The 23,407-nt window shown below is 48.2% G+C and overlaps 1 protein-coding gene across 3 annotated transcripts in view; it reads left to right on the top strand.

Annotated features, from left to right (window-relative positions):
• The window catches only part of LOC118399477 (fibrillin-2-like), a 92,229-nt gene that overhangs the window by 58,821 nt on the left and 10,001 nt on the right, over positions 1 to 23,407 (top strand). For 2 of the 3 annotated variants that reach the window (XM_052529101.1, XM_052529103.1), the window contains exons 16-51: positions 142 to 417; positions 667 to 720; positions 965 to 1,090; positions 3,260 to 3,385; positions 5,271 to 5,390; positions 6,176 to 6,313; positions 6,409 to 6,459; positions 6,648 to 6,773; positions 6,914 to 7,141; positions 7,446 to 7,571; positions 10,589 to 10,717; positions 11,130 to 11,255; positions 11,511 to 11,636; positions 11,805 to 11,927; positions 12,025 to 12,150; positions 13,350 to 13,475; positions 13,775 to 13,897; positions 14,240 to 14,488; positions 14,585 to 14,707; positions 15,091 to 15,213; positions 15,347 to 15,508; positions 15,651 to 15,719; positions 15,818 to 15,943; positions 16,102 to 16,227; positions 17,946 to 18,095; positions 18,254 to 18,325; positions 18,555 to 18,680; positions 19,129 to 19,254; positions 19,811 to 19,936; positions 20,061 to 20,177; positions 20,332 to 20,460; positions 20,704 to 20,823; positions 21,254 to 21,379; positions 21,590 to 21,742; positions 21,948 to 22,013; positions 23,289 to 23,407. The exon at positions 23,289 to 23,407 is cut by the window's right edge and continues 7 nt beyond it. In XM_052529101.1, the coding sequence (XP_052385061.1) occupies positions 142 to 417; positions 667 to 720; positions 965 to 1,090; positions 3,260 to 3,385; positions 5,271 to 5,390; positions 6,176 to 6,313; positions 6,409 to 6,459; positions 6,648 to 6,773; positions 6,914 to 7,141; positions 7,446 to 7,571; positions 10,589 to 10,717; positions 11,130 to 11,255; positions 11,511 to 11,636; positions 11,805 to 11,927; positions 12,025 to 12,150; positions 13,350 to 13,475; positions 13,775 to 13,897; positions 14,240 to 14,488; positions 14,585 to 14,707; positions 15,091 to 15,213; positions 15,347 to 15,508; positions 15,651 to 15,719; positions 15,818 to 15,943; positions 16,102 to 16,227; positions 17,946 to 18,095; positions 18,254 to 18,325; positions 18,555 to 18,680; positions 19,129 to 19,254; positions 19,811 to 19,936; positions 20,061 to 20,177; positions 20,332 to 20,460; positions 20,704 to 20,823; positions 21,254 to 21,379; positions 21,590 to 21,742; positions 21,948 to 22,013; positions 23,289 to 23,407 (4,658 nt within the window). The remainder of the gene's footprint in view (positions 1 to 141; positions 418 to 666; positions 721 to 964; positions 1,091 to 3,259; positions 3,386 to 5,270; positions 5,391 to 6,175; positions 6,314 to 6,408; positions 6,460 to 6,647; positions 6,774 to 6,913; positions 7,142 to 7,445; positions 7,572 to 10,588; positions 10,718 to 11,129; positions 11,256 to 11,510; positions 11,637 to 11,804; positions 11,928 to 12,024; positions 12,151 to 13,349; positions 13,476 to 13,774; positions 13,898 to 14,239; positions 14,489 to 14,584; positions 14,708 to 15,090; positions 15,214 to 15,346; positions 15,509 to 15,650; positions 15,720 to 15,817; positions 15,944 to 16,101; positions 16,228 to 17,945; positions 18,096 to 18,253; positions 18,326 to 18,554; positions 18,681 to 19,128; positions 19,255 to 19,810; positions 19,937 to 20,060; positions 20,178 to 20,331; positions 20,461 to 20,703; positions 20,824 to 21,253; positions 21,380 to 21,589; positions 21,743 to 21,947; positions 22,014 to 23,288) is intronic. The other variant, XM_052529106.1, reaches the window with a different exon arrangement.

The following is a 23,407-nucleotide window of genomic DNA, read 5'->3' on the forward strand; positions in this document are numbered from 1 at the left end:
TATGATCTACAGATCATCTTCAAGGGAGCAGATTTCTCCCGGAGGGGTTAATAAAGTGTTATTGAAGTGATTATCTAAATGAAATAAGGCTATTCAATTATTTACTGTATCGCTTCCCTTCTTCTCTCCTTCCTCCCTCAGACATTGATGAGTGCCAGACCCCAGGCATCTGTATGAACGGACGCTGTATCAACTCTGAGGGCTCCTTCCGCTGTGAGTGCCCGCCGGGCCTGGCCATCGACGTGGACGGGAGAGTGTGTGTGGACACACACATGCGCACCACCTGCTACGGCGCCATCAAGATGGGCACGTGCTCGCGGCCCTTCCCGGGCGCCGTCACCAAGTCCGAGTGCTGCTGTGCCAGTCCTGAACACGGCTTCGGAGAGCCCTGCCTGCCCTGCCCTGCCCGCAACTCAGGTGACCAAAGCTGACCCTAACCCCACCAGCAAGCATCAGTGGTTTTACATGTGCCGTTATTAAGATCCTGTTGGCTCTGTTTCAGAATAGTTTCACATCACAGTTCAGATTCCAGGCTAAGATCCTGTAGAACTCAATACCAAGTACTGCAGAAGTGATTGTTAGAATTATAATGTAAATGGTGGTTTTTTTTGTTACACTGGATATATATTAGCAGGTGACTTACAGGTGTTTTTAATGGCCTTTCAGCTGAGTTCCAGGCCGTGTGCAGCAGTGGGATTGGCATCACCGCTGACGGCAGAGGTGAGTCATGTGACTTGTACGGTTCGATCTTAAGTCTGTGTGGTGTGGAGCTCTACTATCACTGATAGTTATTCTGACATTTAACAGGCCTCCCCTCGAACATTCCAATGCGTCCCTCCGAAAATGTGTGACTTTCCCACCGAATTTCAAATCACAGAGTGAAAAAAAATACAATGAATATTTTTGTTGGAGAGAGCCTTATTTAAGATGAGGCTGTGTCTCATGTGGGTCTGTGTCTCTTCAGACATCAACGAGTGTGCCTTGGACCCTGACATCTGTCAGAACGGCATGTGTGAGAACCTGAGAGGGAGCTACCGTTGCATCTGTAACATCGGCTACGAGTCCGACTCCAGCGGCAAGAACTGCGTGGGTGAGTCCAGGCTTCCTGTATCCACTCTCCGATGTCTGCTGGGAGAAGCAGCGACCCGAATGAGAGTTTGTCACGTTTTCATATCTGAATATAACAGTGGTCTGAAGTCAAACTGAGTTCCATATCTGCTGTACTTTCGTGGTCTTAACTTTGTATGAACAAAGTTGGATGACCAATCGCTGATCATTTTAAACACTGGGATTGATTGTTTTGATTGGTTTGTGTTAGGGGAGAGTGTGGTCAATTCAACCAATTGGGTTGAGCCACCCTTGTTTCTAGGAAACCATACACAAAATTATTATTTTGATCAAGTATTTAGGAAGAGGTCGTTATTTCATGGAGTCTGTAAAGGAAGAAACCACATGGAAAATGTGTTAAGCAAGTTAGGTCCAAAAAACTAAACGTGTATCTAAATCAGGGTCTTCAAAAGGTAGATTTGTCGTATCTCCCAGCCCACCGATGAGTTACTCGCCAATCAATTCTGAAAGTACATTTTCTCATGTGTTCAATGCAAACTGTCAGAAACATAAAGCTCCTGGATTCTGTCCAATCAAAGTCACATTGCAGTATCCGACCCTGGTTAGCCTCTATTGGTGTAAAGTACTTTTTAAAAATACTTGAAAGTACCACTTAAGTAGTTTTTTGGGGTGATCTTTACTTTTACTTTTACTTCACTACATTCCTAAAGAAATGTATGTACTTTTTACTCCATACATTTTCCCTGACACCCAAAAGTACTCGTTACATTTTTAATGCTTATAGCAGGACAGGACAATGGTCTAATTCATACACTTATCAAGAGAATATCCCTGGTCATCCCTACTGCTCTGATCTGGTGGACTCACTAAACACATGCTTCATTTCTAAATGATGTCTGAGTGTTGGAGCGTGCCCCTGGCTATCGGTAAATGATGTCTGAGTGTTGGAGCGTGCCCCTGGCTATCGGTAAATGATGTCTGAGTGTTGGAGCGTGCCCCTGGCTATCGGTAAATGATGTCTGAGTGTTGGAGCGTGCCCCTGGCTATCGGTAAATGATGTCTGAGTGTTGGAGCGTGCCCCTGTCTATCGGTAAATGATGTCTGAGTGTTGGAGCGTGCCCCTGGCTATCGGTAAATGATGTCTGAGTGTTGGAGCGTGCCCCTGGCTATCGGTAAATGATGTCTGAGTGTTGGAGCGTGCCCCTGGCTATCGGTAAATGATGTCTGAGTGTTGGAGCGTGCCCCTGGCTATCGGTAAATGATGTCTGAGTGTTGGAGCGTGCCCCTGGCTATCGGTAAATGATGTCTGAGTGTTGGAGCGTGCCCCTGGCTATCGGTAAATGATGTCTGAGTGTTGGAGCGTGCCCCTGGCTATCCGTAAATTAAAAAACAAGAAAGTGGTGCCATATGGGTTTGATTAATTTGATTAATAAGGAATTTGAAATGATTTATACTTTTTCTTCTACTTTTGATACTTAAGTATATTGTGGCAATTACATTTACTTTTGATACTTAAGTAGATTTAAACCAAACCAAATACTTTTAGACTTTTACTCAAGTATGATTGTACTTGGCCAACTTTGACTTTTACTTGAGTAATTTTATATAAAGGTATCTTGACTTTTACTCAAGTATGACAATTGGGTACTTTTCCCTGCTTGAAAAGACAAACGTAACCCAATATCTGCCAATTAATTTCCAGCAATATTGACCGTGTATGCGCATTTGTCAATCACTCCGTATGTAGCCAGTTAACGATGCTAATGGGATAGGCATGACAGACATGGTTTTAATAAACATATACGTGGTTTTAAAAAGGTCGGTGTAATATTTCATTCAGTACAGAAGTTTGTAGGTGGCTTTACTTACCCTGTTCGTGGCTCAACTTACCCCATGCCTGCGGTAAGTGGTGCCAAGAGACCACTTTTTTGGGACAAGCTATGTTTTCAAAACTGTAATGTTTACATGAATTCTGATTATTTCCAGGAAAACAAAACATCCTGAAATATAGGTAGATAGCTTTGTTAGAGAGAACACTATTTCCGTTGGCGGAGTGATGCCGGAAAGAAATGGCTCAACTTACCCCACTCTCCCCTACACTTACCCCACTCTCCCCTACACTTACCCCACCCTCCCCTACACTTGATCAACCCTGTTGTTTTCTTCTCCTCTACTCTTTCATGTCTCCCAGACATCAACGAGTGTCTCGTGAACCGTCTGCTGTGTGACAACGGCCTGTGTAGAAACACCCCAGGCAGCTACACCTGCTCCTGTCCCAAAGGCTTCGTCTTCAAACCAGACTCTGAGACCTGCGAAGGTAAACACCTCATACAAACGCCAAAGGAGCAGCAACTTTGTTCGAAGACTCAATGCATTTAAAACACTCTTCAGTGCTATTTCATACCTTGCAGCTGTCTAATCGTCTAGATGTGCGTACACCTGCAACTGTTTAACACTTAAACACACATGGAGAGAAGGTAGTCAAATAGACCATCACAATATATGACCGCATGTTTGCTTACATCCTCTGTCCTTGAATCAATTTCATAACGTTTTCTGTCTTTGTTGTCATGACGTGACTTGTATTAATGTGATGACTGTTATTTATCAAATCAACAAACTATGTTCAATTGTTACTAGATTCAATTAATCATGTAACAATGAACTCATTTGGAATTTGGGGCACCACGGAATAAGTTGTTTAACGTGTTGCCATCTCCCAAATTAAACTCTAGAATATACATATAAGTTATATATCGATAACAGTCACTTATTAATCATTACCTCATATCAGTCTCATTCTGAACGTGGCAGACTTCTTGAATCCGCAAGAGCCCCAGCCCTTTCTGATTATTCAGTTCTACACCGTTTGATTTAATGATTTATTTACTAACTAACTAAATAATAACACAGAATGCACATACACACTTACATAAGCCAAAAGTTCCTGGTGGACTGAGAAGATATGACGGCTTGTTACACAATGGAGAGGGTGTGGGGAAAGAGAGAAATAGAGAAAGGAACATTTATTGTGGATACATTCTAGGACTGTTCTCACATTAATCCTATATCTTACACACGAGCTGCTGCCCGTTTGGGTAAGAAATGCAATATATTTACGTGTAAGTTAGATGTCTTTGTTCGTTGTCTATCTCGGTTGAAACCAATCTATCCTTCTATGGGGAATGGGTCGATGGGTGTAATGCTCTGATTGTCCACCAGAGGTCACAATGTCCTTCATAGTTGTCTGTGGCTTCAATGATTCACCAGTGATTGTCTGAGGTGAGCTTCTCACCTCTTTTCTTCCTCGGGTAGATGGTCAAAGTTCTAGACCCCTTTACATGCAGACGGTCAATGTTTTGGTCTAGTGAGGTTATTTTCTTCACCTTGTGTTGAGAGTTTCAGAGTTTCTAACCATTTCAATGTGTAGCCACAGCTGCACGCTTTCTGGTCTTAGAGTTTCAACCATTTGTAACGTTTAGCTCACGCTTCACGTCTGCTGGTCTGGTATGTTAATTCTTAGCGAGTCCTTTTAAGCACTCTGGTCGAAAAGGGCGGTTCCATCACACTGACACGCTCTTCTGACTTCATTTGAGGTGTGGCTTAGTTAATGTGCAACGGACATGAAAACTATGATCTTGTTCGAAAACTAAAATCACCTTCCTTTCTTAACAAAAATAGTTTCATCGTTCTTCATATTGTATTAGCATCATATTGGATGGAAACTTGCCAACTTGAATGTGTTTCCTTCCTAGGTTACAGTATTTGGTTCATACAGTTTTTAATAACATCACAAAATGAAAAGCAATATGACATGATTATTATTTAGATCCCCACTGACCATTCTTAACATTCCTATCTTAGAAATATTGTTCCGATGTTCACTTTTTTTTGCACGTTATGGTTTTGGCAGCGAAAGTTTCCTGGAGGACAAAGGCATTCCTTTGGTTGGTACTGAAGAACAGGAGAGGGTTCTCTGCTGCATTAGATTTACAATTGGCACGAGGTGTCATAAAACCGTCCCAGAGCCGGCTACTCCTCCTCTCTGGCTATCTGTCAGCCATTTGCCAAGCTGATCTGAGGATCCTCGACCAGGAGAGTCATGACATTGTTGAAGTGAAAGCTTGTCTAGATGTTAAGGATGACCACTTACCTGGCTCTGCACTGCCATACCTAACCCTGCTCTGGTCCATGTGTTTCAGATATCAACGAGTGTGACTCCAGCCCGTGTGTCAACGGAATCTGCCGCAACATCGCCGGGTCCTTCAACTGCGAGTGTTCTCACGGCAGCAAGCTGGACTCCACCAACACCATCTGCGTGGGTAAGAGGCCGAGGCGTCTGTCATAACTGGCCGACTTAAAATTGGACCCAATTAATTTCTTTAAATGACGGGGTCCTGAGGCAAACTTCTGTCAGAGAATCATCATATAGACAGTCAGAGTAAGGAGTGGGATTTGAGCCAAGTTTTCGAGCCTAATAGGCGTTTTAGAAGGTTTATACCACTAAATAAACAAGTCGATGTCAGCTTCGGGAGCATGTCCAGACGCATCTGAACATCCATCTACAGATGGAATCTGGGATGAGTCATTCGAATAAATACCAATGTGAGCCGGCCTTGTCAGTCTGATAGATTCCTGTACTTGAAAATATAGAGCCGTGTTATTTTCAAAGCAGAGTCATATATTTGCTTCAAAGTCATCGCTCGGCGGCAAGAATGTAAACTGTGGTCGAGTTTTTGGGTTCATGGTCTCGGGAGAGAAAATGCACATCCCGTTTGTTATGACTATGCTCTCAGTCCATTAGGAGTGCCATAGCAAATGATTAAAGTCATTGATGCATGTGTCTTGGTATAAGCAGCTGTTGAAAGGCACACCTGTAGTTAGTTAGTAACCACTGCCTGTAGTGTTGTGCTTGGAATGAATGTAGTATATCAATGAGAGATGTGTGTATGTGTGTTGATGCGTCACAGTACATTTGAATTGAAGGGCCTTTTCTTGGCAGGGTTCTCTTGATTGCCTTCACTTACCGACATTCTCTCTTTTCCCTCTCCCTCTCCTCCCTTTCTCTTCCTTCTCTCTCTCTCTCTCCCCCTTCCTCCCTCTACAGACAGCATGAAAGGAACGTGCTGGCTGAATATCCAAGATGGCCGCTGTGAGGTCAACATCAACGGCGCCACACTCAAGTCTGAGTGCTGCTCTACGCTGGGAGCCGCCTGGGGCAGTCCTTGTGAACGCTGCGAGATCGGTCAGTACGCACACAAACGCACACAGACCTGTAGACAAACACACTCCTAATGAAGATACTGAGGTGTGTATGGTAACTGATGTCTCTCTCCACAGACACTGCCTGTTCTAGAGGGTTCGCTCGTATGAAGGGAGTCAATTGTGAAGGTAAAACACACATTGACCCCGACACACACACACACACTGCTGCTACTGTCTATTGTCCATTATGTTGGTAGCAGACATTCTCACAGTCATAATGACCCTCTGTGTCCCTCCCTGTGGTATTCCACTCCCTCCCGATGAGTCATACAGTACAGTCATTCCTTTAATAACCCCCGACCCCCCTCCTCCAGACATCAATGAGTGTGAGGTGTTCCCGGGGGTGTGTACCAACGGGCGCTGTGTCAACACCCAGGGCTCCTTCCTCTGTGAGTGTGCTGAGGGTCTCACCCTGGACGGGAGCGGACGCACCTGTGTGGGTAAGACAAGACCGTAACCGACGTAAACCTTGATAAACAAGCAAATTCGTCACACAAATGTGGTCACCAAAAATATTAGCATCTTGAGCCTACTGTGTGGTCAGCAGTACTGTATCTCCGTCCGTCTGTCCGTCCCTCAGACGTGCGCAGCGAGCAGTGCTACATGAAGTGGCACGAGGATGAGTGTGGCGAGCCGCTGCCCGGGCGCTACCGCGTGGACATGTGCTGCTGCTCGGTGGGCGCGGCCTGGGGCATCGACTGTGAGGAGTGTCCCAAGGTGGGAACCCCGGAGAACAAGGCCATCTGCCCCCGAGGACCAGGCTTCGCCAACCGAGGAGACATCCTGACTGGCAGACCCTTTTACAAAGGTAGGGACAATCATTCATTGTCCCATTTTCCTTGTCTGAATGTCAGGAGACTTTATTTTAGTGTCATTTACACATTTAGGGTCTATCCCAACTAGACTGAGGAGCTACAAAGACCAAGCCAAATGATCAAATGTACAGGTGCCAGCCGTCCACAGCATCACATATCTAAACAACTAGAAATGTATTTTGGGAAAATCATTACTGGATTAGATTTGAAGAAATAGCACAGGTCAATTTAATGTGAATTCCATACACAGTTCACCCCTGACCCTTGGCATTATTCTGTTCTGTTCTTCTCCTGCAGATGTGAATGAGTGTAAGGTGTTCAGCGGCCTGTGTTCTCACGGAACGTGTCGCAACACCATCGGCAGCTTCAAGTGTCGCTGCAGCAGCGGCTTCGCCCTCAACATGGAGGAGAGGAACTGCACCGGTACGAGAGAGAGAAAGCATAGTCATGTTTTTTTTAATGCAATAAAAAAGCAGCTTAACTAATGTCTCTCCTCCCTCTCTCTCCTCCCTCTGTCTCCTCCCTCTCTCTCCTCCCTCTGTCTCCTCCCTCTGTCTCTCCTCCCTCTCTCTCCTCCCTCTCTCTCCTCCCTCTCTCTCCTCCCTCTCTCTCTCCTCCCTCCGTCTCTCCTCCTCTCTCTCCTCCCTCTCTCTCCTCCTCTCTCTCCTCCCTCCGTCTCTCCTCCCTCTCTCTCCTCCCTCTGTCTCTCCTCCCTCTCTCTCCTCCCTCTCTCTCCTCCCTCCGTCTCTCCTCCCTCTCTCTCCTCCCTCCGTCTCTCCTCCCTCTCTCTCCTCCCTCCGTCTCTCCTCCCTCTCTCTCCTCCCTCCCTCTCTCTCCTCCCTCTGTCTCTCCTCCTCTCTCTCTCCTCCCTCTCTCTCCTCCCTCTGTCTCTCCTCCCTCTCTCTCTCCTCCCTCTGTCTCTTCTCCCTCTTTCTCTCCTCCCTCTGTCTCTCCTCCCTCTCTCTCCTCCCTCTCTCTCCTCCCTCTGTCTCTCTCCCTCTCTCTCTCCTCCCTCTGTCTCTTCTCCCTCTGTCTCTCCTCCCTATGTCTCTCCTCCCTCTGTCTCTCCTCCCTCTCTCTCCTCCCTCTGTCTCTCCTCCCTCTGTCTCTTCTCCCTCTGTCTCTCCTCCTCTCTCTTCTCCCTCTGTCTCTCTCTCTCTCTCCTCCCTCTGTCTCTCCTCCCTCTGTCTCTTCTCCTCTGTCTCTCCTCCCTCTGTCTCTCCTCCCTCTGTCTCTCCTCCCTCTCTCCTCCCTCTGTCTCTCCTCCCTCTGTCTCTCCTCCCTCTGTCTCTCCTCCCTCTCTCTCCTCCCTCTCTCTCCTCCCTCTGTCTCTCCTCCCTCTGTCTCTCCTCCCTCTGTCCTCCCTCTCTCTCTTCCCTCTGTCTCTCTTCCCTCTGTCTCTCCTCCCTCTGTCTCTCCTCCCTGTCTCTCCTCCCTCTGTCTCTCCTCCCTCCGTCTCTCCTCCCTCTCTCTCCTCCCTCCGTCTCTCCTCCCTCTCTCTCCTCCCTCCCTCTCTCTCCTCCCTCTGTCTCTCCTCCCTCTCTCTCCTCCCTCTCTCTCCTCCCTCTGTCTCTCCTCCCTCTCTCTCCTCCCTCTGTCTCTCCTCCCTCTGTCTCTCCTCCCTCTGTCTCTTCTCCCTCTGTCTCTCCTCCCTCTGTCTCTCCTCCCTCTCTCTCCCCCTCTCTCTCCTCCCTCTGTCTCTCCTCCCTCTGTCTCTCCTCCCTCTGTCTCTCCTCCCTCTGTCCTCCCTCTCTCTCTTCCCTCTGTCTCTCTTCCCTCTGTCTCTCCTCCCTCTGTCTCTCTTCCCTCTCTCTCCTCCCTCTGTCTCTCCTCCCTCCGTCTCTCCTCCCTCTCTCTCCTCCCTCCGTCTCTCCTCCCTCTCTCTCCTCCCTCCTCTCTCTCTCCTCCCTCTGTCTCTCCTCCCTCTCTCTCCTCCCTCTGTCTCTCCTCCCTCTGTCTCTCCTCCCTCTGTCTCTCCTCCCTCTGTCTCTTCTCCCTCTGTCTCTCCTCCTCTGTCTCTCCTCCCTCTGTCTCTCCTCCCTCTCTCTCCTCCCTCTGTCTCTCCTCCCTCTCTCTCCTCCCTCTGTCTCTCCTCCCTCTGTCTCTCCTCCCTCTCTCTCCTCCCTCCTCTCTCTCTCCTCCCTCCGTCTCTCCTCCCTCTCTCTCCTCCCTCTATTCTCCTCCCTCTCTCTCCTCCCTCTCTCTCCTCCCTCTCTCTCCTCCCTCCGTCTCTCCTCCCTCTCTCTCCTCCCTCTCTCTCCTCCCTCTCTCTCCTCCCTCTCTCCCTCCTCCCTCCGTCTCTCCTCCCTCTCTCTCCTCCCTCTCTCTCCTCCTCTCTCTCCTCCTCTCTCTCTCTCCCTCCGTCTCTCTCCCTCCCTCTCTCTCCTCCCTCCGTCTCTCCTCCTCTCTCTCCTCCCTCCGTCTCTCCTCCCTCTCTCTCCTCCCTCCCTCTCTCTCCTCCCTCTGTCTCTCCTCCCTCTCTCCTCTCTCTGTCTCTCCTCCCTCTCTCTCTCCTCCCTCTGTCTCTTCTCCCTCTGTCTCTCCTCCCTATGTCTCTCCTCCCTCTGTCTCTCCTCCCTCTGTCTCTCCTCCCTCTGTCTCCTCCTCTCTGTCTCTTCTCCCTCTGTCTCTCTTCCCTCTCTCTCCTCCCTCTGTCTCTCCTCTCTCTCCTCCCTCTGTCTCTCCTCCCTCTGTCTCTTCTCCCTCTGTCTCTCCTCCCTCTGTCTCTCCTCCCTCTCTCTCCTCCCTCTCTCTCCTCCCTCTGTCTCTCCTCCCTCTGTCTCTCCTCCCTCTGTCTCTCCTCCCTCTGTCTCTCCTCCCTCTCTCTCCTCCCTCTGTCTCTCCTCCCTCTCTCTCCTCCCTCTGTCTCTCCTCCCTCTGTCTCTCCTCCCTCTCTCTCTCCTCCCTCTCTCTCCTCCCTCTCTCTCCTCCCTCTGTCTCTCCTCCCTCTCTCTCCTCCCTCTGTCTCTCCTCCCTCTGTCTCTCCTCCCTCTGTCTCTCCTCCCTCTCTCTCCTCCCTCTGTCTCTCCTCCCTCTGTCTCTCCTCCCTCTGTCTCTCCTCCTCTGTCTCTCCTCCCTCTGTCTCTCCTCCCTCTGTCTCTCCTCCCTCTCTCTCCTCCCTCTCTCTCCTCCCTCTGTCTCTCCTCCCTCTCTCTCCTCCCTCTCTCTCCTCCCTCTGTCTCTCCTCCCTCTGTCTCTCCTCCCTCTGTCTCTCCTCCCTCTCTCTCTCCTCCCTCTGTCTCTCCTCCCTCTCTCTCCTCCCTCTGTCTCTCCTCCCTCTGTCTCTCCTCCCTCTCTCTCCTCCCTCTGTCTCTCCTCCCTCTCTCTCCTCCCTCTCTCTCCTCCCTCTCTCTCCTCCCTCTGTCTCTCCTCCCTCTGTCTCTCCTCCCTCTCTCTCCTCCCTCTCTCTCCTCCCTCTGTCTCTTCTCCCACTCCCACAGATATTGACGAATGTCGTATCTCTCCGGACCTGTGTGGCCACGGCACCTGTGTGAACACCCCCGGCAGCTTCGAGTGTGAATGCTTCGAGGGCTACGAGAGCGGCTTCATGATGATGAAGAACTGCATGGGTGAGTGGGGGAACACACATATAATTCTCCCCTGACGGGAGAGTGGGAGAACTTCCTCCGAGATCATTATTGAATGTTGACCTTGTTGCACTCTCTCCCTCTCTCTCTTCTATCTTTTTCCTTCTCGCTCTCCCTCCCTCCCCTCTCTCTCTCCTACCTTTCTTCCTCTCCCTCCCTCCCCTCTCTCTCTCCTACCTTTCTTCCTCTCCCTCTCTCCCCTCTCTCTCTCCTACCTTTCTTCCTCTCCCTCTCTCCCCTCTCTCTCCTACCTTTCTTCCTCTCCCTCTCTCCCCTCTCTCTCTCCTACCTTTCTTCCTCTCCCTCCCTCCCCTCTCTCTCTCCTACCTTTCTTCCTCTCCCTCCCTCCCCTCTCTCTCTCCTACCTTTCTTCCTCTCCCTCTCTCCCCTGCAGATATTGATGAGTGTGAGAGGAACACACTGCTGTGTCAAGGAGGCGCCTGTCTGAACACAGAGGGGAGTTACGAGTGTGAATGTCCCCCCGGACACCAGCTGAGCCCCGACGGCTCCTCCTGCGAAGGTAGTCAAACAGTATATCACTGCACAGTGCATAGTATACAGCACACACACACACACACACACACACACTTTACATCACCTAAAATATGAGACATGTTAGATCACTGTTTTGGCGTTTTTACATCCTCAAGTCATCTGGGATACATGTTCAAGTTCACCAGACAGTAAACGGTTTTCTCTCCTACATGATGTTGTCTACTGTGGTGGCTAATTCCTTTGATTGAAGCTAACTGTCACTGTCACTGTGTGTTTCCAGATGTGAACGAGTGCCAGCTGAGCAACAACCTGTGTAAGAACGGCCACTGTGTCAACATGGTGGGGAACTACCAGTGCTCCTGTGACACGGGCTACCAGGTTACACCAGACAGACAGGGCTGCGTGGGTGAGTGACCACCTGACTGAGACATGTCATCATTTGTCTCGTGGATGTTAGCACCGTGGTTGTTGACCATTTCTAAGCGTCACATCCGGAACTTGAGCAGAAAAGGCACCGTTTTTGAGTGTCTGTTTGTGTGTGTCTATGCTTACCTGTAAACCCGGCTGATTGCAGATATTGATGAGTGTACCATCATGAATGGCGGCTGTGACACACACTGTACCAACTCAGAGGGCAGCTACGAGTGCAGCTGTAGTGAGGGCTACGCTCTCATGCCCGACCTCAGAACCTGCGCTGGTAAGTCACACAGTAACGCAATGCACCCGCGTGCTGTACATGCACACGTCGTATAGTGTAGAAACACACAGTCACACTCGTTCTCTCCCCTGTCCAGACATCGATGAGTGCGAGGACAGCCCTGATATCTGTGACGGGGGTCAGTGTACCAACGTCCCCGGAGAGTACCGCTGTCTCTGCTACGATGGATTCATGGCCTCCATGGATATGAGGACCTGCATTGGTGAGAAGTACACCGTGTTCTCTTCTCCTGCTCTCTCTCCTTCTCTCTCTCTCTCTCCATCTCGCTCTCTCTCCATCTCTCTCTCTCTCTCTCCATCTCTCTCTCTCTCCATCTCTCTCTCTCTTCCCTCTCTCTCCCTCCCCATCCCTCTAATTTTACCCTTACCTTTTAGACATATATTTTACTCCTCTGTCCCCTCTCCAAGACCAGTTAACTCATGTTCCTCTGTGTGTGTGTTCCTCTGTGTGTGTTCCTCTGTGTTGTGTGTGTTCCTCTGTGTGTGTTCCTCTGTGTGTGTGTTCCTCTGTGTGTGTTCCTCTGTGTTGTGTGTGTTCCTCTGTGTGTGTTCCTCTGTGTGTGTTCCTCTGTGTGTGTTCCTGTGTGTGTTCCTCTGTGTGTGTTCCTGTGTGTGTTCCTCTGTGTGTGTTCCTCTGTGTGTGTTCCTCTGTGTGTGTTCCTCTGTGCTGTGTGTGTTCCTCTGTGTGTGTGTTCCTCTGTGTGTGTTCCTCTGTGTTGTGTGTGTTCCTCTGTGTGTGTTCCTCTGTGTGTGTTCCTCTGTGTGTGTTCCTCTGTGTTGTGTGTGTTCCTCTGTGTGTGTTCCTCTGTGTGTGTTCCTCTGTGTGTGTTCCTCTGTGCTGTGTGTGTTCCTCTGTGTGTGTTCCTCTGTGTGTTCCTCTGTGTGTTCCTCTGTGTGTGTTCCTCTGTGTGTGTGTTCCTGTGTGTGTTCCTCCTCTGTGTTCCTGTGTGTGTTCCTCTGTGTTGTGTGTGTTCCTCTGTGTTGTTCCTCTGTGTGTGTTCCTCTGTGTGTGTTCCTGTGTGTGTTCCTCTGTGTGTGTGTTCCTGTGTGTTGTGTGTGTTCCTGTGTGTTGTGTGTGTTCCTCTGTGTGTGTTCCTCTGTGTGTGTTCCTCTGTGTGTGTGTTCCTGTGTGTTCCTGTGTGTGTTCCTCTGTGTGTGTTCCTCTGTGTGTGTTCCTCTTTGTGTGTGTGTTCCTCTGTGTTGTGTGTGTTCCTCTGTGTTGTGTGTGTTCTTCTGTGTTGTGTGTGTTCCTCTGTGTGTGTGTGTTCCTCTGTGTTGTGTGTGTTCCTCTGTGTTGTGTGTGTTCCTCTGTGTTGTGTGTGTTCCTCTGTGTTGTGTGTGTTCCTCTGTGTTGTGTGTGTTCCTCTGTGTTGTGTGTGTTCCTCTGTGTTGTGTGTATCAGATGTGAACGAGTGTGAGCTGAACCCTAACATCTGTCTGCATGGGGACTGTGAGAACACCAAGGGATCCTTCATCTGTCACTGTCAGCTGGGATACTTTGTCAAGAAGGGCTCCACCGGCTGCACAGGTACAGTGTACACACACACACACACACACCGTACAACACACAACACCATGGGCTACACACACACACACACACACACACCATACACACACACACACACCATGGGCTACACACACGCTGGTCGTAACTGTAAGGCTATTTACTGTAAAACACTATCTTAGTTATGACGATGTCATGTAGCTTTGGTCATTTTTTACTTCTGTGGATAACGCCCGGTATAAGCCAGAGTACAGACAGAATGAGAGAGACACTCGCATGTCTTGTCTCTACATTTATCTCTCTGCTGTTTTTCCTTCTCCTAGATATTGATGAGTGTGAGATTGGAGCCCATAACTGTGACATGCATGCTGCCTGCGTCAACGTCCCCGGAAGCTTCAAGTGTCGCTGTCGTGACGGCTGGGTGGGGGACGGCATCAAGTGTGTGGGTGAGTATACTAGTGCTGGGCTGGAACAAAAGCCTGTTAAATGGAATTTTAAAAATATGTAATTTAGCAGACACTTTTATCGAGAGCGACTTACAGTCACACGTGCATATATTTTTAGGTATGAATGGTCGTGGGAATCGAACCCACAACCTTGACATTGTAGGCACCTCGCTCTACCAACTGAGCCATACGTTCGTTAACTCTCTAGAAACCGGAGATGTCTACAGTAGTTTATCTCTTACAGTACTTCTCAGAATCGGTTCTTGAATTGTTATTGCGCGGCTGCCTCGTCTACGGACACCAAGTGAACTGATTATGTTTGACCCTCCTCTCTCCCTGTAGACGTGGATGAGTGTTCCACTGAGGAGCACAACTGCAACCTCAACGCAGACTGTGTCAACACTCCAGGCTCCTACCGCTGTGCCTGCAAGGAGGGCTTCAATGGGGACGGCTTCTCCTGTTCTGATATGGATGAGTGTGCTGACAACGTGAACCTGTGTGAGAATGGCCAGTGTCTGAACGCTCCGGGTGGCTACCGCTGCGAGTGTGAAATGGGCTTCACCCCTACTGAGGACAGCAAGGCCTGCCAGGGTCAGAATAACACACACACACACACACACACACACACACACACACCATCGTTCTGACCATAGCCACTGACCGTATCTTTCTCTCCCTCTCCGGTAGATATCGACGAGTGTAACTTCCAGAACATCTGTGTGTTTGGAACGTGTCAGAACCTCCCGGGGATGTTCCGGTGTGTGTGTGACGACGGCTACGAGCTGGACCGCAGCGGAGGAAACTGCACTGGTGAGAAGCACACACCCTCTGCCATACTCTGATAACTGCCACGGCATCGGCACCAAGCCAATCTGGCAGCCCTCATATTTCGCCATCAATTTGGACTTTGTATTCCCTCGTTGTGCCACTCAATCTGTCATGTGCAGCCGCAGCAAGTCTGTGACTTTATCAAGGCTCTTTCTGCTTTCTCCAATCCTCTCAGTCTGTGCATAGCTTTCATATAGTGCATGTGTGTGTGGATCTATGTGTGTTATTTAATGTTGGTCATAAAGTGTGTGTGTGTGTGTGTGTGTGTGTGTGTGTGTGTGTGTGTGTGTGTGTGTGTGTGTGTGTGTGTGTGTGTGTGTGTGTGTGTGTGTGTGTGTGTGTGTGTGTGTGCGCGTGTGTTCCAGACATTAACGAATGTGCGGACCCTGTGAACTGCATCAACGGCTTGTGTGTGAACACACCAGGAAGCTACCTGTGTAACTGCCCTCCGGACTTCGAGCTCAATCCAACTGGAGTGGGCTGTGTGGGTGAGTACTGGACACCTGGCATCAGAGCAATGCTAATGTCTGGTAGCCATGAAGATGAAGACTCCTCAGCCAATGAGTGAGTGGCAGGAAGTGTTGATGGGTGTGTAATAATAATTCCTTTCCCTCATCTCAGACACACGAGTGGGCAACTGTTTCCTGGACACGTTGGCGCGTGGCGACGGTGGCATCTCCTGCAGCGCTGAGATCGGCGTGGGCGTCACCCGCGCCTCCTGCTGCTGCTCCCTGGGGGGAGCCTGGGGAAACCCCTGTGAACTCTGCCCCCCCATCAACTCCAGTACGTACTATAAAGCTTGGTCGAACCAAATCATGACAGACATGCTCTTTTTGTAGACAAACAAAACATCTTGGCCAATTCCACATATATTTTTGAGGAAAATGTGGTATGATCTTTTTGGGGTTGTTTTTTTTGTCTGTAGCGGAGTACAAGACACTGTGTCCCGGAGGAGAGGGCTTCAGACCTAACCCCATCACTGTCATCCTGGAAGGTAAACACTGTTCGTCCATATCTTATTATCCTGTTGTATTTATTAAGAGTATGTCCCAACAAACTAAACCGGACTCCTTCTCCCACTGCCCCCACCAGACATTGATGAGTGCCAGGAGCTGCCAGGCCTGTGCCAGGGTGGCAACTGTGTCAACACCTTCGGTAGCTTCCAGTGTGAGTGCCCCGCAGGCTACTACCTCAACGAGGAGACACGCATCTGCGAGGGTAAGAGGGAAAAGGTCACCGAAGGGTCAAATGAGGTCTTTCTCCTGACTTTCCCAGTATTCATCTGATTCAGTTGACTGCCTAAAGCCCAGAATAGTGGAAGATAATAAAAGACAGTACTGTGTGTAACCATGTGTATTCTGTGTTTGTGTGTGTAGATATTGATGAGTGCACAGCCCACATTGGAATATGTGGCCCTGGTACCTGCTACAACACCTTGGGGAACTACACCTGCGTGTGTCCTCCTGAGTACATGCAGGTCAACGGAGGAAACAACTGCATGGGTGAGTCAGACCACACTGGGTGGTACTTACTAAATGATATATACAGTAAACAGTCAAAAGTTTAGACACACCTACTCATTCAAGGGTTTTTCTTTATTTTTACTATTTTAATAGTGAAGACATCAAAACTATCAAATGACACATATGGAATCATGTAGTAACCAAGAAAGTGTTAAACAAATCAAAATAGATGTTAGATTCTTCAAAGTAGCCACCCTTTGCCTTGATGACAGCTTTGCACACTCTTGGCATTCTCTCAAACAGCTTCATGAGGAATGCTTTTCTTGAAGGACTTTCCACATATGCTCAGCACTTGTTGGCTGATTTTCCTTCACTCTGCAGCTCAAATCATCCCAAACCATCTCAATTGGGTTGAGGTCAGATGATTGTGGAGGCCAGGTCATCTGATGCAGCACTCCATCACTCTCCTTGGTCAAATAGGCCTTACACAGCCTGGAGGTGTGTTTTGGGTCCTTGCCCAGTTGAAAAACAAATGATAGTCCCATAAAACGCAAATCAGATGGGATGGCGTATCGCTGCAGAATGCTGTGGTAGTCATGCTGTTTAAGTGTTCCTTGAATTCTAAATAAGTCACAGACAGTGTCACCAGCAAAGCACCCCCACACCATCACACCTCCTCCTCCTTGCTTCACGATGGGAACCACACATGCGGAGATCATCTGTTCACCTACTCTGCATCTCACAAAGACACGGCGGTTGGAACCAAAAATCTCACATTTGGACTCATCAGACCAAAGGACAGATTTCCCCTAGTCTCATGTCCATTGCTCTTGTTTCTTGGCCCAAACAAGTCTCTGCTTCTTATTGGTGTCCTTTAGTAGTGGTTTCTTTGAAGCAATTTGACCATGAAGGCCTGATTCACACAGTCTCCTCTGAACAGTTGATGTTGAGATGTGTTACTTGAACTCTGCGAAGCATTTATTTGGGCTGCAATTTCTGAAGCTGGTAACTCTAATGGACGTATCCTCTGCAGCAGAGGTAACTCTGAGTCTTCTTTTCCTGTAGAGGTCCTCATGAGAGACAGTTTCATCATAGCGCTTGATGGTTTTTGCGACTACACTTGAAGAAACTTGAAAAGTTCTTGAAATTTTCCAGATTGACTGACCTTCATGTCTTAAAGTAATGATGGACTGTCATTTCTCTTTGCTTATTTGAGATGTTATTGCCATAATATAGACTTGGTATTTTAACAAATAGGGGCTATCATCTGTATACCACCCCTACCGTGTCACAACACAACTGATTGGCTCAAAATCATTAAGAAACAAAGAAAATGAACATGTTAATTGAAGATTACCTCATGAAGCTGGTTTAGAGAATTCCAAGAGTCTGCAAAGCTGTCATCAAGGCAAAGGGTGGCTACTTTGAAGAATCTCAAATAGAAAATATATTTGGATTTGTATAACACTGTTTTGGTTGCTACATGATTCCATGCGTTATTTCATAGTTTTGATGTCTTCATTATTATTCTACAATGTAGAAAATAGTCCAAATAAAGAAAACCCCTTGAATAAGTAAGTAGGTGTGTCCAAACTTTTGACTGTGTGTGTGCGTGTGCGTGCGCGCGCGCGCGCGTGTGCGAATAAACATACAAACAGTTTAGTAACGGTTTACAAACGACAAGCAATTTACAAACAGTTAATGAGTTGTGTATTCATGATGAGTCATTCTCAACCCCGTCTCTGCTGACATCACAGACATGAGGAAGAGCGTGTGTTACCGCAACTTCAACGACACGTGTGAGAACGAGCTGTCGTTCAACATGACCAAGAAGATGTGCTGCTGTGCCTACAACGTGGGCAAAGCCTGGAACAAGCCCTGTGAAGCCTGCCCTACCCCTGTCACCTGTGAGCTGGAACATAAGACTCTCGCACACACACTCGCATAAACACACATATAAACACACATATAGACACACTACATCCAACTCTTTCATGACAGCCTCTAAATTTGGTATGTTCTTGGTGCCTAAGTTCACGCCGTCGTTTTGTCCTCTCTGCCACAGCGGAGTACCAGGTACTGTGTGGGAACCAGGCTCCTGGGTTCATCATAGACATCCACACGGGCAAGCCCATCGGTAAGGTCATCAGTAGGTCAAATAGGTCATTCTGGCCCACTGCTTGTTCAGAACAGAAACTGCTGAACTTCCAAAACCGATAGATACTATAATCATTATGTTATTATGTGGTACTACTGTAGAACAATAATAATCAAATATGATACGGTGCTATTATATAGTGGCTTTATGGAGTAGCTTTGTGAGCAAATGACTTCTAACAGAGCTGTTGCTGTGTTGTTCGCTATAGATATTGATGAGTGTCGAGAGATCCCGGGGATATGTGCAAACGGAGTGTGTATCAACCAGATAGGAAGCTTCCGCTGTGAATGTCCCATGGGCTTCAGCTACAACAATATACTGCTCATCTGTGAAGGTAAGGCTCAGACACACACACACACACACACAATCATCACCTTTTTCCTTCTCATAAAAAAAAACGATCGTAAACATTCCCTCATATACACATACGTACACACTTTATGTGGCCCTCAAACCAAATGTACCCGCACACAACACACACACGCACATCCACACACTCACACTTAATAAGCAGTAAAGTTAATGTTGCCCTCTCGCTCCCACATGAATCGTGAAGACAGACAGCAGAGTATACTGGCCCTGTAGGGGCCTAATGCCAGGGTCTGCCAGTCCAGGGGACTTAAATCACGCTAAAGCACCGAGGAACTGAACCCCAGCCAGTCTGGCACTGTTCTGTTTGGCCCTCCTCAGGCTCTGCATTACCTCACACTGGGCTTTTACTGGACAGTTATGACCACTGTGACTGATGGTCGCTGCCCGCTCTTGTTTTTCATTCCCTCCAGATATTGACGAGTGTAACAGCGGAGACAACCTGTGCCAACGCAACGCCAACTGTATCAACATCCCAGGGAGCTACCGCTGCGAGTGCTCACCAGGCTTCAAGCTGTCCCCCAGCGGGGCCTGCGTGGGTGAGTCCCAACTCTGTGCCCGGGGGCCGCAAGGATTTACCATCTCAGAACAAAAGGGGGGGGTGGAGAGATGAGATTATGTTGATAGTTTATAAGTGAAATGTACTACGGTGAGTTACCCTGTTGAGAGATAATTGTTTTGAGAGTTAGATGGTTTATTAGTCAATGGGAAAACACACTGAGATGATCAATATTAATGTATTTCATCTCCCCTACTACCATACCCCGTTCAAAGGCACTTAAATATGTTGTCTTGCCCATTCACCCTCTGAATAGCACACACACACAATCCATGTCTCAATTGTCTCAAGGCTTAAAAAGCCTTCTTTAACCTGTCTCCTCCCCTTCATCTACCCTGAGTGGATTTAACAAGTGACATCAATAAGGGATCATAGCTCATCATAGGGATCATAGGTCAGCATGTCATGGAAATACTTTGTGTACTCAGTATATATATATATATGTATATTTATGATCTCAATGGAACTTCCTGGTTAGATCGTTTATTTTAAATAAACTAAAAAGGTGTGTATCTCCTCTCCCTGTGTGTGTGTAGACCGCAACGAGTGCCAGGAGATCCCTAACGTGTGTAGCCACGGAGAGTGTATCGACACCCAGGGCAGCTACCGCTGTCTCTGCCACAACGGCTTCAAGGCCACCGCCGACCAGACAATGTGCATGGGTGAGTGAAGAGTCCCAGTAAACTCAATAGACTTACCATAGACTTACCACACAGTAGACACTCTACAGTTAGTTTTTCAATCATCTCACCTCTGTCTCACCCCCTGGTCTCGCTCCCGTCTCAGATATCGACGAGTGTGACAGACAGCCGTGTGGGAACGGAACCTGTAAGAACACAGTGGGCTCCTACAACTGTCTCTGCTTCCCTGGATTCGAGCTCACGCACAACAATGACTGCATGGGTACGTACGTATGACATCCCGAGGTATCTCATCCTGGAAAATAGCACCATGGCGACAGTTAAGGAGTAGTTCAGTCGAAATGTTAAAAGGGATTCTTTCGAGTAGCATATTTTGAATAAATATGAACTCGCTCCACTTCCCCGTCCCCCTCCAGACATTGATGAGTGCAGTGCGTTGGTGGGTCAGGTGTGTAGGAACGGCCAGTGTATCAACAGCCTGGGATCCTTCCAGTGTCTCTGTCAGGATGGCTACGAACTCACCCCGGACGGAAAGAACTGTGTCGGTAAGCAACGTCAACACCCTAGCAACTCTAAACCTGGGTCAAGTACATTTGTCGTATACTTTCGAATATTTGATTTAATCCTGCTTGATTTAATTAGCCTGGTACAATGGAGCCAATGCAACGGTCCCCAAAGTGCAAACCCCAAGCTAAATCAAGTATTTGGAAGTGTGTGATGTATGTCTTGGGGTGTATAGTGTGTTTCCACGGAGGCGTCCTGTATAATCACACAATGTTCTTCCTCAGATATCAATGAGTGTGTGAGTCTTCCTGGTACCTGCTCTCCTGGAACCTGTCAGAACCTGGACGGGTCGTTCCGCTGTATCTGCCCAACTGGATACGAGGTCCAGAACGACCAGTGTATAGGTAGGAGCCCTACACACACACACACACACACACACACACACACACACACACACACACACACACACACACACACACTCCGTCACACGCTTAACTATTGAAGGTGAAAGAGACCATTAACTTTGACGCAAGTTCACACACACACTGAATAGCTACCACAGAGAACATGACTTCATTACCTCTGCACATTCTGATCCCACCTGCTCACACAGATCGAGCCAGCACACGCCCCCACCTACACATCAGGGTGTCAACGACCTGCAGTGACCCTGCCTTCTGGCCCAACACACACCCACACCATACGCTGTGTAACAGCCTTATAGCCTTGTTGCAGCAGCACCATCTGGCCTTAGAGTTTGCCGTGATTTTGCACTCATTCCCTCTCCCGCCTCTCATCCCTATTGCCCTGTCGGTTGCTCACTTTCTCTTCCAGATATCAACGAGTGTGAGGTGGAGCCCAATATCTGCCAGTTTGGCACGTGCACCAACACCCCAGGAAGCTTCCAGTGTATCTGCCAGAATGGCTTTGTCCTGTCGGACAATGGACGGCGCTGTTTGGGTGAGAGAGAGAGAGAGAGAGAGAGAGAGAGAGAGAGAGAGAGAGAGAGAGAGAGAGAGAGAGAACTGTACGTTACAGTAGTCATTAAATGGCCAAGTAACAGATGTGTTAGAAATCACAGCACCTCTGTCCTTCTCAGCAGACCCACTAGTGGGAGTCTATTGTCTGCTATATCCACCTAACTGTCCCCCAACCCACTCTGTATGACAGATACCAGAGAGAGCTTCTGTTTCACCCGCTTCGAGTCAGGCAAGTGTTCTGTGCCCAAGGCCTTCAACACCACCAAGGCCAAGTGCTGCTGCAGCAAGATGCCAGGCGAGGGCTGGGGAGACCCGTGCGAGCTGTGCCCACACGAGAGCGAGGGTGAGTCACGCGCACGACACACACGTTCCGCGCGCGCACGCACACACACACACACACACACACCTCACTTCCAGTACTTTCCCATTCAATGTTTGTTATGATAACATATTCCTCAACACAAGCCAGTTGATGAGAACTAAGCCTACTGGATCCTGTCTTGTCAGTGTGTGTACATTTAACGTCTTACGTCTCCTTGTGTCTCCAGCGTCCTTTAAAAGCCTGTGTCCCTACGGCCATGGATCCCTGCCTGGACTTGGTGAAACCCGTGAGGGTGAGTGACAAGTGGCACGACTGGGCCAAACCCAGACATACCAACCCCTCAACTGAATCAGCTCTCTGATGACCAGATGTCAAAAATGTCTGGACAATAAACTGTCCTCATCTGTCATTCTGTAGACATGAACGAGTGTCAGGTCAATAAACTGTCCTCATCTGTCTTTCTGTAGATATGAACGAGTGTCTGGACAATAAACTGTCCTCATCTGTCTTTCTGTAGACATGAATGAGTGTCTGGTCAATAAACTGTCCTCATCTGTCTTTCTGTAGATATGAACAAGTGTCTGGACAATAAACTGTCCTCACCTGTCTTTCTGTAGATATGAACGAGTGTCTGGACAATAAACTGTCCTCATCTGTCTTTCTGTAGATATGAACGGGTGTCTGGACAATAAACTGTCCTCATCTGTCTTTCTGTAGATATGAACGAGTGTCTGGACAATAAACTGTCCTCATCTGTCTTTCTGTAGATATGAACGAGTGTCTGGACAATAAACTGTCCTCATCTGTCTTTCTGTAGATATGAACGAGTGTCTGGACAGTAAACTGTCCTCATCTGTCTTTCTGTAGATATGAACGAGTGTCTGGACAATAAACTGTCCTCATCTGTCTTTCTGTAGATATGAACGAGTGTCTGGACAGTAAACTGTCCTCATCTGTCTTTCTGTAGATATGAACGAGTGTCTGGACAATAAACTGTCCTCATCTGTCTTTCTGTAGATATGAACGAGTGTCTGGACAATAAACTGTCCTCATCTGTCTTTCTGTAGATATGAACGAGTGTCTGGACAATAAACTGTCCTCATCTGTCTTTCTGTAGATATGAACGAGTGTCTGGACAATAAACTGTCCTCATCTGTCTTTCTGTAGACATGAATGAGTGTCTGGTCAATAAACTGTCCTCATCTGTCTTTCTGTAGATATGAACAAGTGTCTGGACAATAAACTGTCCTCACCTGTCTTTCTGTAGATATGAACGAGTGTCTGGACAATAAACTGTCCTCATCTGTCTTTCTGTAGATATGAACGGGTGTCTGGACAATAAACTGTCCTCATCTGTCTTTCTGTAGATATGAACGAGTGTCTGGACAATAAACTGTCCTCATCTGTCTTTCTGTAGATATGAACGAGTGTCTGGACAATAAACTGTCCTCATCTGTCTTTCTGTAGATATGAACGAGTGTCTGGACAATAAACTGTCCTCATCTGTCTTTCTGTAGATATGAACGAGTGTCTGGACAATAAACTGTCCTCATCTGTCTTTCTGTAGATATGAACGAGTGTCTGGACAACCCAGGCGTCTGTGTGAACGGTGTCTGTATCAACACGGACGGATCGTTCCGCTGCGAGTGTCCCTTCGGCTACAACCTGGACTATACCGGGGTCAAC

The sequence above is a fragment of the Oncorhynchus keta genome, chromosome 1 (genome assembly GCF_023373465.1).
Source record: "Oncorhynchus keta strain PuntledgeMale-10-30-2019 chromosome 1, Oket_V2, whole genome shotgun sequence".
In the NCBI taxonomy this organism is placed as follows: Eukaryota; Metazoa; Chordata; class Actinopteri; order Salmoniformes; family Salmonidae; genus Oncorhynchus; species Oncorhynchus keta.